This window comes from Erinaceus europaeus, chromosome 6 (genome assembly GCF_950295315.1).
Source record: "Erinaceus europaeus chromosome 6, mEriEur2.1, whole genome shotgun sequence".
Taxonomy (NCBI): domain Eukaryota; kingdom Metazoa; phylum Chordata; class Mammalia; order Eulipotyphla; family Erinaceidae; genus Erinaceus; species Erinaceus europaeus.
In genome coordinates, this window is record NC_080167.1 from 14,193,409 (window position 1) to 14,207,007 (window position 13,599).

General features: G+C 41.5%; 1 protein-coding gene across 3 annotated transcripts in view; it reads right to left on the bottom strand.

Moving 5' to 3' along the window:
- RAD9B (RAD9 checkpoint clamp component B) overlaps nucleotides 1-13,599 on the bottom strand; it is a 40,874-nt gene that overhangs the window by 5,821 nt on the left and 21,454 nt on the right. For all 3 annotated transcript variants that reach the window (XM_060193098.1, XM_060193099.1, XM_016190556.2), the window contains 4 exons: nucleotides 11,957-12,063; nucleotides 5,306-5,412; nucleotides 5,157-5,221; nucleotides 1,450-1,572 (listed from right to left, as the gene is read on the bottom strand). In XM_060193098.1, the coding sequence (XP_060049081.1) occupies nucleotides 1,450-1,572; nucleotides 5,157-5,221; nucleotides 5,306-5,412; nucleotides 11,957-12,063 (402 nt within the window). The remainder of the gene's footprint in view (nucleotides 1-1,449; nucleotides 1,573-5,156; nucleotides 5,222-5,305; nucleotides 5,413-11,956; nucleotides 12,064-13,599) is intronic.

Below are 13,599 nucleotides of genomic sequence, written 5' to 3' on the forward strand. Positions count from 1 at the left end.
GCAACAAAAGGGAAAATAAATAAATATTTTAAAAATTAATTAAAAAGAAAGATGACATTGTGTTGTTGGGGGGGGAAATGGAATTGGAGCTGATTGTGCTAAGTGAAATAAGTGAAATGACCTGGGAGGTGGCCTACTGGATAAAGCACTGGACTCTCAAGCATGAGGTCCAGAGTTCGATCCCTGGCAGCACAGGTACCAGAGTGTTGTTAAAATTTGTAGGCTCTAGTCGGCTGGGCTAGCTTCACGGGCGGGTAACAGAGATGCGGAGACAACGGCTGGGCAGGGAAGCTGTATTTCTTTATTCAGGAACAACGATTCATAAACTAAGACAAACTAATGACCAAGCAGAACTCTGCTGTCTCTTTGCAGCAGCGCAAGCACTCTCTCTTACTCTGCAACTCAGGAACTCAGGAACCCTGGAACTCTCTTTTACTCTCGAACTCTGAAACTCTGGCGGGGTTCCTTCGGGGCGGGGCCAAGCAGGCCCGCGAAACTAACTGGACTGATCTAATTCTCTCAGCGGGGGAGAACTAGAACCCAATGTAAAGCATACAACACCAGAGTGATAAATAAATAAAATGTTTTATTTTTTTAAATTTTTCCCTTTTGTTGCCAAGCAGGCAGGCCACTACAACAAGGGCAACAAAATGGGGGAAATAGCCACCAGGAGCAGTGGATTTGTAGTGCAGGCACGGAGCCCCAGCGATAACCCTGGTGGCAAAAAAAAAGTGAGCAACCCAGGAGGTGATGCAATGGATAAAACACTAGGCAATGCAATACGAAGTCCCGAGTTCAACCCCTGGCATTGCATGTGCCAGAATGATGTTCTAGTTCTCTCTCTCCCTTCCTCTTTTATTAATAAGTAAATAAATATTTTAAATGGAAATGAGTTTTGGGCAATAACAAAGATAAACTGGCAGCCATATTAAGCTTTGATATGAAGAGACTGTAACAGTGTCTATCTAATGAAAGATTGGTGATATTTCTGTGTTAAATCTTTGTTTTTAAGATTTTTAAAATATTTATATATTCCCTTTTGTTGCCCTTGTTGTTTTACTGTTGTAGTTATTATTGATGTCGTCATTTTTGTATAGAACAGAGAGAAATGGAGAGAGGAGGGGAAGACAGAGAGGGGGAGAGAAAGACAGACACCTGCAGACCTGCTTCACCGCTCCCCTGCAGATGGGGGGAGCCAAGGGCTTGAACCGGGATCCTTACGCCGGTCCTTAGGCTTTGTATCACCTGCACTTAACCCGCTGCGCTATCACCACCTGACCCCCCTTCCGTGGTAAGTCTTACTATAGCTCTCCCTGATCCAGTCAGAATTTATAATTTTCTGATGTTTTACATTTCAGTTGTTTCCTATATTAATGGTATTAAATTATTTTGTAACAAGACTTTAGTCACTTATTTTCACTCAGTAAAGACATTAAGGCATGGCCTTACCTTTTTTGTTTTTGTGAAATACACAGCGACTGTGGAGAAGATGCTCTGCTTTGCTCATCAGCTAATGTAGCCAAAATAAAGTTTGCTTCCAACAACATGTCATCAATACTTAAAGCCATAGGTCTAAACAGACAAAATCAGAGCAAACGTCATGTTTGTTCTCTAACAGACATTAGGGAAAAATTAGAAAATAATGCTTAGGGGGCCGAGTGGTGGCGCACCCGGTTGAGTGCACATGTTACAATGTGCAAGGACTCCTAGTCCCTACCTGCAGGGAGAAAGCTTCACAAGTGGTAAAGCAGTGTTGCAGGTGTCTCTCTGTCTCTGTCTCTCTCTCTCTCTCTCTCACCCCTTCCCTCTTGATTTCTGGCTGTCTCTATCCAATAAATAAAGATAATAAAAATACTTATTCTAGGACCCAAAACAAATAACAACAACAACAACCAAACCCAGGAAAGAAGGAGGTAGGCAGGTAGTTCACCCAGAGCTCACGTTACCATTCAAGAGGACCTGGGTTCAAGCCTCAGACCACATGGGAATACCTGAGGCAGCAGTGGGAGTTGTGGGGGAAGACCTGGGGGGCTTCATGAGTAGAGGAATGGTGTTGCAGGATCTCTCCTTTGTCTCTCTCTCTCTCTCCTGTGTCTCTCTTTGTTTCTCAGCCTCTCTTTAGAGGAAAGAAAAAATGGCTGCTGCAAGTAGTGAGGTCATGCAGAGCCCCCGTGATAACCCTAGTGGTAAAAATAAATGAAAAAACAGAAAAGTAGAACTTTACACAAATTTACAAAGTCTTAATAGTTCAAACTACTCCAGGAAGCCATCAGGTCCAGTTTCATAAAACTTATCTACTCTAACCAATTTTCATTGGAAATCTTAATACTTACTACTTAAGCTACTGCAGCCTGAGTGGTGATGCACTGGATAAAAATGCTAGACTCACTATCGTGGGATCTCTGGCAGTGCATATGACACAGTGATGCTCTGGCTCTCTCACCCCACCCCCACTTTCTTTTCCATTTTACAAATAAACCTTTAAAAATATACTGAACTATCATGGAAAGTATCACAGTTTCATAGAGATTTAACTTATGTCAGCCATGTATGTTTTCCTAATTAGATTATTTATTCAGCACTAGGCCAAATTTATAAATATCTTCCCTGTATTAAATAATGTATCTTGGGAGTTGGGTGGTAGCGCAGTGGGTTAAGCACACGTGGCGCAAAGCACAAGGACTGGTGTAAGGACCCGGTTTAAGCCCCCGGCTCCCCACCTGCAGGGGGGTTGCTTCACAGTCAGTGAAGCAGGTCTGCAGGTTTCTATCTTTCTCTCCCCCTCTCTGTCTTCCCTTCCTCTCTCCATTTCTCTCTGTCCTATCTAACAACGATAACATCAATAACAATAACAACTACAACAATAAAACAACAAGAGCAACAAAAGGGAATAAATAAATAATTTTTTTTAATGTATCATTTTTGGGCCAGGAAAAAGTTCAGCCTGTTAGAGCACAGAACTTGCAAATGAAGACCCAGAGGCTTCAGGTTCAATGGCTAGTGATTTTTCTCTCTCTCTCCTTCCTCTCACAAATTCTAATAAATAAGTAAATAAATAAATTGTGGTCTGGGAGGCGGTGCAGTTGATAAAGCATTGGACCCTCTCTTTGACCCCTCCTGCACTGCTGGTGGGAATGTAAATTGGTCCAACCTCTGTGGAGAACAGTCTGGAGAACTCTCAGAAGGCTAGAAATGGACCTACCCTATGATCCTGCAATTCCTCTCCTGGGGATATATCCTAAGGAACCCAACACATCCATCCAAAAAGATCTGTGTACACATATGTTCTTGGCAGCACAATTTGTAATAGCCAAAACCTGGAAGCAACCCAGGTGTCCAACAACAGATGAGTGGCTGAGCAAGTTGTGCTAGATATACACAATGGAATACTACTCAGCTGTAAAAAATGGTGACTTCACCATTTTCAGCCGATCTTGGATGGAACTTGAAAAATTCATGTTAAGTGAAATAAGTCAGAAACAGAAGGATGAATATGGGATGATCTCACTCTCAGGCAGAAGTTGAAAAACAAGACCAGAAACGAAAACACAAGTAGAACCTGAAATGGAATTGGCATATTGCACCAAAGTAAAAGACTCTGGGGTGGGTGGGTGGGGAGAATACAGGTCCACGAAGGATGATAGATGACATAGTGGGGGTTGTATTGTTATATGGGAAACTGGGGAATGTTATGCATGTACAAACTATTGTATTTACTGTTGAATGTAAAACATTAATTCCCCAATAAAGAAATAAATTTTTTTTTAAAAGTCAAACTTAAAAAAAAAAAGCATTGTACCCTCAAGCATGCGTTTCTCAGTTCAGTCTCCAGCAGCACATGTACTAGATTGATTCTTTCTCTCTACTTACCTTTCTCAGTAATAAACAAATAAAATCTTAAATAAATAAATAAGTAAATAAATGGGGCTGGGCATTGGCACACCCATTAAATTGCACATATTGTCAAGAGCAAGGATCTGGGTTCGAGCCCCTCAGCCCCCACCTGCCAGGGGTCTACTTCACGAGTGGTAAGCAGGTAGGTGTCTATTTTTCTCTCCCTCTCTCTATATCTCTGTCCTCTCTCAATTTCTCTCTGTCCTATATAATAAAAAGTTAGGAGAAAAAGAGAAAAAGATGGCTGCGGGAGCGGTGGATTCATAGTGCTGGCACGGGTCCCCAGCAATAACCCTGGTATCAATAACAATAAATAAATAAAATATCCATCTCAATTAAGTTACCAGTAAAAAAACACCATACTATGACATCTTCCAAAATTTTTAGTTTCATAAGAGTTGGTAGTAAAGTCAAGGAATTCTTTTTTAAATTATTTATTTATTCCCTCTGGTTGCCCTTGTTGTTTTATTGTTGTAGTTGTTGTTGTTATTGATGTCATCGTTGTTGGACAGGACAGAGAGAAGTGGAGAGAGGAGGGGAAGACAGAGAGGGGGAGAAAAAGAGAGACACCTGCAGACCTGCTTCACTGCCTGTGAAGCGACTCCCCTGCAGGTGGAGAGCCGGTCGAACCTGAATCCTTATGCTGGTCCTTGCGCTTTGCACCACGTGTGCTTAACCTGCTGCGCTACCACCCGATTCCCTCTTTTGAGATTTTTTTTTTAAATTATCTTTATTTATTGGATAGAGATGGTCAGAAATAGAGAGGGAGAGAGAAGGGAGGCAGGTGGTGGCACACCTAGTTAAATGAACACATTTCAGATGACAAGGACCCAGGTTCAAACCCTTAGTCCCCACCTGCAGGGGGAAAGCTTCATAAGTGGTGAAGCAGAGTTGCAGGTGTCTCTGTCTCTTTCCCTCTCTATCTCCCCTCCCCTCCCCTCTCAATTTCTTTTTATCCAGTAATAAATAAAGGAATAAGAACTTGATCATCATCAAAACCTTTTTAAAAGAGAGAGAGAGAGAGACACCTGCAGCCCTGTTTACCACTTGCAAAGTTGTCCCCCTGCAGGTGAGGACGGGGGCTTGAAACCAGGTCCTGGTGCATTGTAACATGTGTGCTCAACCAGATGTGCTATCACCCAACCCTAAAAATTAAGGAATTATTGAGGTGTGAATTAATTTCAAAGTGAGCTGAAGAGCTTCATTATTGATATATAACAAAAGAATAAGAAAAAATATCAGAAAAGACTCTAAAGACCTACTTCCCGGGAAAATCAAAATGAATGGATATAGGAGCATGTATAGCTTCTGAAAACATCAGCATTCCCTGAAAGAAAGAGAAACAAAAACTTGAAATGTTTATTTATAAAAATATAAGTAAAACCTAAATGTGAAACAACTTTTTGTTCACCTTCAATTCTTTGAAGCAAAATGTTATTTCAGTGTCAACTCCAATTTGAAAGAAGTCAAACTCATCTGGGCCAACAACTATTTCACTGTACACAGCACTGGTCAGATCTAGTAAATATTATAAGAAAATAAAGGGGGAAATTAGTTCCATGTGTATTTGTTACAGTTTAAAACAAAAGTATAACAAGAAGTGGTAGATTAAAATATCCACATTTAAAAGCATTCTGAGCATTTCACATCCATGAAGGAAAACTCGGACTCTATACCAAGTGATTCATCTGTTTCCTCTTCTCATCTGGAGAGTGATCAATCTAGAGGCGCATTCTGGTGGGAAGATTGTCACCACTAAAAAGTCTTCAGTCCTTTAACATAGTACTGAAAGTGTCTATCTTATTCTCTCTCTTTCCCCCCCTCCCTTTTTATCTTTGTCTCTATCAGATAAAAAAAACACTTTGGTATGCACACTTAGAAAATAATGTATATATGTATGTAAATATATCACTTTTTACATTTTATTTATTTATTTATTTTTGCTTCTAGGGTTATTGCTGGGCTCAGTAGTCTGCACTATGAATCCACTGATCCTGTGGCTTTTTTTTTTTTTTTTTGAGTTGTTGGATAGGACAGAGAGAAATTGAGGAGGGGAAGAGAGATAGAAAGAGAGAAAGACACCTGCTGACCTCCTTCACCGCTTGTGAAGCGACCCCTACATGTGGGGAGCCTAGGGGCTCGAACCCAGATTCTTATACAGGTCCTTGCGCTTCGTACTATGGGCGCTTAACCCAGTGCGCCACCTCCCGGTCCCCGTAAATTTATTATTTTTAATAGTTTTTTTATTTCTTTATTGGGGAATTAATGTTTTACATTCGACAGTAAATACAATAGTTTGTACATGCATAACATTTTCCAGTTTTCCACATAACAATACAACCCCCACTAGGTCCTCTGTCATCCTTTTTGGACCTGTATTCTCCCCCCACCCACCTACTTTTAATAGTTTTACTCAAAGTTTCTGCTGTGAGATCTAAAGTATAGAAGAAACTATATCAAACAAACTATTGAACGTTCTTATCTCAGAACAGTGAAATTTCACATGACTTAAAATTTTTTATTTTATTTACTTATTTATTTATGAGGGAAAGGGAGAACCACTCTGGCACGTCTGATTATATTGAGGAGCCAAACTCAGACCCTCATGTTTGAGTGCAGCATTTTATCCACTGTGCCGTCTGCTGGGCTGCTTCAGGTGACTTTTTATTCATGCCTTCTTATAGTTATTATTATTATTTTAAAATTTAATGTATTTCACTAAGGATCCAGGTTTGAGCTTCCAGCTCCCCACCTGCAGGGGAGTCGCTTCACAGGCGGTGAAGCAGGTCTGCAGGTGTCTATCTTTCTCTCCCCCCTCTCTGTCTTCCCCTCCTCTCTCCATTTCTATCTGTCCTATCCAACAACAACGACATCAATTGCAACAATAATAAAAAAAACAACAAGGGCAGCAAAAGGGAAAATAAATAAATATAAAAATATAATAAAAATATAATAAAATAAATAATAATAAAATAATAAAAATATAAAAATAAATATTAAAATTTAATTTACTTCAATGAACATAACTTATGTAGGTACAAAAAGAAAAGGTCAATGACCTATGTATGTATTTTTTCCTTTTCTCTTTCTTTCTCTCTCTTTTGAGAGGCCGAGACCACAGCACAGAAGCTTCCCTCAATGTGGTGGGGCCAGGCTTGAACCTGGATCATGAGCTATTACTCTGCCTCAGTATTTTTCAAAGAGCTAAACAATACCTTAAAAACACATCTCAACGGGAGTCGGGCAGTAGCGCAGTAGGTTAAGCGCACATGGTACAAAGCACAAGGACCGATGTAAGGATCCTGGTTCGAGCCCTCGGCTTCCCAGCTGCAGGGGAGTCACTTCACAAGCAGTGAAGCAGGTCTGCAGGTGTCTTTCTCTCCCCCCTCTGTCTTCCCCTCCTCTCTCCATTTCTCTGTCCTATCCAACAACGAAGACAGACAACAATAATAACTACAACAATAAAATAACAAGGGCAACAAAAAGGGAATAAATAATTTTTTTAAAAAATCTCAAAAAAGACTCTTACCATTCCCAGAAAGCTAGCATACAGTAAGTTTGATCATAAAATTAAACAGTTGCATCCCCAGTCAACCAAAACTATTCATCAGAAAACTACTTACCAGGGACAGCGTCTCCTGGTCACTAAAAGGTTTCATGGGGCCAGGCAATGATGCACTCAGTTGAGGCACATATTACTAAGCGCAAGGACCCACGCAAGGATCCTGGTTCAGTTCGAGCCCCCAGCTCCCCACCTGCAGGGGAGACACTTCACAAGTGGCAAAGCAGGTCTACAGGTGTCTATCTTTCTCTATACCTCTCTATCTCCCCTCCTCTCTCAATTTCTCTCTGTCTGATCCAATAAAAATGGGAAAAAAGGTCAAGAGGAGCAGTGGGTTCATAGGGCAGGCACCAAGCTCCAGTGATGTCCCAGGAGACAACAAAAAGCATCGTTATTCAGAGACAGCATTATGGAATATAAAAATAGATACTTTTACTAGTCAAGCATACATTTCCCAGTTCCTGCACTCCTGAATGCAAAAAGAAATGAGAGAGGAGACTAGAGAGAGACAGTAATAGCACAGTGCTAACAGCCTGTGCCCTGAAGTCTGACTTCATTTAGTTCATAATCCACCACTGTCTGCGGGACACTATGCACACCACTTCCTCGTGCTCCCACTGCTTCATTTGGAAATATAATAATAATAGTACCTACACTGCAAGGCTGTTACAAAGATCAAATGAATTCACAATGCAAACCATTTAGAACAAGCCCTGGCACAAATGAAACGCTGTAAAAATAACCTGACCCAACTTAAGCCCTGGTGCTACTGGTTTTTCACTTTAAAATACTGGGGCCGGGTGGTGGCGCACCTGGTTGAGTGATATGTTACAGTGCAAAAGGACCCGGATTCGAGCCCCTGGCCCCCACCTGCAGGGGAAAAGCTTTGCAAGTGGTGAAGCAGGGATGCAGGTGTCTCTCTATCTCCTCCTTCCCTCTCAATTTCTGGCTGTTTCTATCCAATAAATACAGATAATTTAAAAAAATAGTACAGATACTTCCTTTGTCTTGTATCACTGCTATGACCCCCAAGGTCAAAGAATTTCAAAGAGCTTGTGACAAGAAGACCATAGAAATATTCTTTTTTTTTAAATATTTATTTTATTTATTTATTCCCTTTTGTTGCTCTTGTTGTTCTATTGTTGTAGTTATTATTGTGTTGTTATTGATGTTGTTGTTGGATAGGACAGAGAGAAATGGAGAGAGAAGGGGAAGACAGAGAGGGGAGAGAAAGATAGACACCTGCAGACCTGCTTCACCGCCTGTGAAGCGACTCCCCTGCAGGTGGGGAGCCGGGGTTCGAACCGGGATCCTTATGCCGGTCCTTGTGCTTTGTGCCACCTGCGCTTAACCCGCTGCGCTACAACCCGACTCCCAGAAATATTCTTGAAGGAGTCGGGTGGTAGGGCAGCGAGTTAAGCACACGGGGCACAAAGCACAAGGACCTGCGTAAGGATCCTGGTTCAAGCCCCCGGCTCCCCACTGCAGGGGAGTCACTTCACAGGCGATGAAGCATATCTGCAGGTGTCTATCTTTCTCTCCCCCTTTCTGTCTTCACTTCCTCTCTCCATTTCTCTCTGTCCTATCCAACAACAACATCAATAACAACAACAATAATAACTACAAGAATAAAACAAGGGCAACAAAAGGGAATAAATAATTTAAAAAAAATTTTTTTAATACTTATTTATTTATTCCCTTTTGTTGCCCTTGTTGTTTTATTGTTGTAGTTATTATTGTTGTTGTCGTTGTTGGATAGGACAGAGAGAAATGGAGAGAGGAGGGGAAGACAGAGAGGAGGAGAGAAAGACAGACACCTGCAGACCTGCTTCACTGCCTGTGAAGCGACTCCCCTGCAGGTGGGGAGCCGGGGTTCGAACCGGGATCCTTATGCCGGTCCTTGTGCTTTGCGCCACCTGCGCTTATCCCGCTGCGCTACAGCCCGACTCCCAGAATAAATAAATATTTTTAAAATCTTTTTAAAAAAAAAAAAAAAGAGGGAGTCGGGCAGTAGCGCAGCGGGTTAAGCACAGCGAGTTAAGCGCATGTGGCGCAAAGCACAAGGACCAGTGCAAGGATCCCGGTTCGAGCCCCCGGCTCTCCACCTGCAGGGACTCGCTCCACAGGCAGTGAAGCAGGTCTGCAGGTGTCTATCTTTCTCTCACCTTCTCTGTCTTCCCCTCCTCTCTCCATTTCCCTCTGTCCTATCTAATAATGACGACATCAATAACAACAATAATAACTACGAAAACAAGGGCAGCAAAAGGGAAAATAAATAAATAAAATTTAAAAAAAGAAATATTCTTGATATCCAAACTCTTAATTTAGTTATGCCTTAGTTTCTCCATTCTATCTCTGGTTAATCCCTGAAAGGGCTAATTTAAGAAACAGTCACTGGGGCCAGGCAGTGGTGCACATGGTTAAGTGCACACAATACAGGACCTGTGTTAAAACCCCTGGTCCCTATCTGCAGGGGGAAAGCTTCATGAATGGTGAAGTAAGGCTGCAGGTATCTCTCTGTCTTTTTCCCTCTCTATCTCCCCATCTCAATTTCTCTGTCTCTATCTAATAATAAATAAATTAAAGAATATATTTAAAAAGGTGACAGTCGCACTTTCTGCTCTATTTATCACTTGTAATCGTTAACATCTATAATTTAGTTATTTTCTATTATTATTATTTTGCCTCAAGAGCTATCACTGGGGATCCATGCCCGCACAATGAATCTGCTGCTCCTGGCGACCATTTTTTTTCCATTTTATTGGGTAGCCCAGAGAAAAATTGAGAGGGGAGTGGAAGAGAGAGAGAGACGTATGAAGATAGACATCAGCAGACCTGCTTCACCACTCATAAAGTGACGCCCCTATAGGTAGAGAACCAGGGGCTCAAAGAACCAGGATCCCTTGCACTTCGTAATATGTGCACTTAACCTGGTGCACCACCACTTGGCCGCGTACAGTTATTTTTGGAGGCTGGGAGATAGTTCAGTGGCTACGGCACGTGCCTGAAGCCCTGGGTTAAATCCCTGGTAACACTTGAAAGCACCATGGACGGGACCAAGAGAACGCCATGGAGAGTGCAGCAGTGTTTTGGTATCTCTCCTCTCCCTCTTTCCTCTTCCTAGCTCCATTTAAGTACAGAGAGCAACAAACAAGCAAAGCCCACGGAGGTCACTAGGCAGTACAGGCACGTGAGAAGCCCTCATTTCTCTTCCTGGTGCCACATGAGGTCATCTCAAGTGTACTGCTTATCTAAACACGAAAGATGATAAATGATGAAGAGCAGATCTATGAAGCTTTCCCCCTGCAGGTAGGGACCAGGGGCTTGAACCAGGTCCTTGCACACTGTGATGTGAGCACTTAACCAGCTGTGCTACCACCTGCCCCCTGATCTTTTATACTTTTAAGGAACTTTTTTTAAAAAAAATTGCCACCAGGGTTATCGCTGGGACTCAGCGTTGGCACTACCCCTACTAGCTATCCCTCTCCTTGCTGTTGTTGTTTTCTTTCTTTCTGTTTTCTTTGATAGGACAAAGAGAAGTTGAGAGAAGAAGGATGAGATAGGGAGGGAGACAGAGAGGGAGAGGGAAAGACAGACACCTGCAGACCTGCTTCAGAGCTCATGAATTCCCCCCACCCCACACCACCCCTGCGCAGGCAGAGAGCAATGTGTGTGCTCAATTAGGTGAGTTTTTTCTATCTTACTGCTTTTTAAGACAAGAATAAAAATTGTTTTAATATTAATTTATTTGTGAGAGAAAAAAAGGGAGAGAAGAGAGACCCAGAGCATCACTCTGGCATGTGTGTTGCAGTGAATCCAACTCAGTTATATAATGCTTGAGAGTTCAACACTTTATCTACTGCACTAACTCCCAGGCTGACAAGATAAATTCTTTTTAATTTCTTTACTGGGGAATTAATGTTTTACATTCAACAGTAAATACAATAGTTTGTACATGCATAACATTCCCCAGTTTCCCATATAATAATACAACCCCCACTATGTCATCTATCATCCTTCGTGGACCTGTATTCTCCCCACCCACCCACCCCAGAGTCTTTTACTTTGGTGCAATACACCAATTCCATTTCAGGTTCTACTTGTTGTTTTTTTTTTTTCTGATCTTGTTTTTCAACTTCTACCTGAGAGTAAGATCATCCCATATTCATCCTTCTGTTTCTGACTTATTTCACTTATCATGAATTTTTCAAGGTCCATCCAAAATCAGCTGAAAACAGTGAAGTCACCATTTTTTACAGCTGAATAATATTCCATTATGTATATCTACCACAACTTGCTCAGCCACTCATCTGTTGTTGGACACCTGGGTTGCTTCCAGGTTTTGGCTATTACAAATTGTGCTGCTAAGAACATATGTGTACACAGATCTTTTTGGATGGATGACAAGATAAATTTTATGCTGCTAATATTTACTGCCTGGTGAGTAAACAAGAAAGCCAGGAAGTAATATCAAAGCATGACGACAGAGATAATCCTTACCCATTGATTCCTCGTTAGAACTCTTAAAGCAAACATTCAGTGGAGTAACAGCAAGAGTAAGTTCCTCTTGATTTGATGTAAAAAGAACAACAGCCTCAGCAAGCACTCTGTAAAATGTAATGAAAAATATTGTATTATTTGAAAAACAAGCAGACAAGAAATAATCTAGTAAATGAAACCCAAATCTTTCATCTGGAGATAAAAAAGCTAGTTGTTTGGGATTTACAAAAATGACCTCTCTTTTTTCTTTTATACGAGCTGCTACATTTGGGGTATATTTTAAAACTATAACTTAATTTGGGGGGCAAGAGAATAATTTAACACTTTTAGTGAAATATGTGAAAACTGAAGGATAAGCCAAACACTAGAAATAAATTTCTTTAGGACAGGAAAGAGAACTTACTGGGAAGGCTCAGTGCCTTGCCATGACACCACATGGGAGCATCATAGAATCACAGGACACTCTGGTGCTATGAGGTCTCTCCCTCTCCCCCCACTCCGTGTGTGTGTGTGTGTGTGTGTGTGTGTGTGTGTGTGTGTGTGAATAAAAAAGCACCCAGGAGAAGCCAGGTGGTGGTGCACCTGGTTGAGTGCACATGTTGCAATACTACAATGCACAAGGACCCACGTTCGAGCCCCCATTCCCCATCTGCGGGGCGAAGCTTCACAAGTGGTGAAGCCGGTCTGCAGGTGTTTCTCTGTCACTCTCTTTCCTTATCTCCTCCCTCCTCTCAATTTCTGGCTGTCTCTATCCAATAAATGAATAAAGATAATAAAATAAAAAGTATCTAAAAGTATCAGTAAAATCATGCACACATGAGGTCCCAGTTCCACATACACAAAGAATAAAATGCCTTTAATTCTGTTTTTCTTTTTTTAAATATTTATTTATTTATTACTTTTTGTTGCTCTTGTTGTTTTATTGTTGTAGTTATTGTTGTTATTGATGATGTTGTTGAATAGGACAGAGAGAAATGGAGAGAGGAGGGGAAAACAGAGAGGGGGAGAGAAAGACACCTGCAGACCTGCTTCACTGCCTGTGAAGCGACTCCCCTGCAGGTGGGAAGTCAGGGGCTTGTACTGGGATCCTTACGCTGGTCCTTGCACTTTGCGCCACCTGCACTTAACCCGCTGTGCTACTGCCCGACTCCCAATTCTGTGTTTTTCTATATCTGATATATATATATATGACATACTCGCATACATAAACACATGTACACATAAATCTATATGTATTTATGTGTATATATATGTGTGTATATATATATGGAGAGGGAGAGAAAGAGAAGAGAGTACAAGGTGTAAGAACCCGTGCAAGGATCCTGGTTCAAGGCCCTGGTTCCCCACCTGCAGAGGGGTTGCTTTACAAGCAGTGAAGCATGTCTGCAGGTGTCTATCATTCTCTCTCCCTCTCTATCTTCCCTCCCCTCCCCTTCCCTCTCAATTTCTTTCTGTCCTATCCAAAAGAAAAAAAAATGGCCAGAGGAGCAGTGGATTTGTAGTGCAGGCACCAAGCCAAACTCAATCGATAACCATGGAGGCAAAAAAAAAAGGAAAGAAAATAAATACATATATATTTCTTTGTCATCATCAGGACTTCACTACTCTAACTTTTTCAGATAAGAAGAGAAAAACGGTAGTCG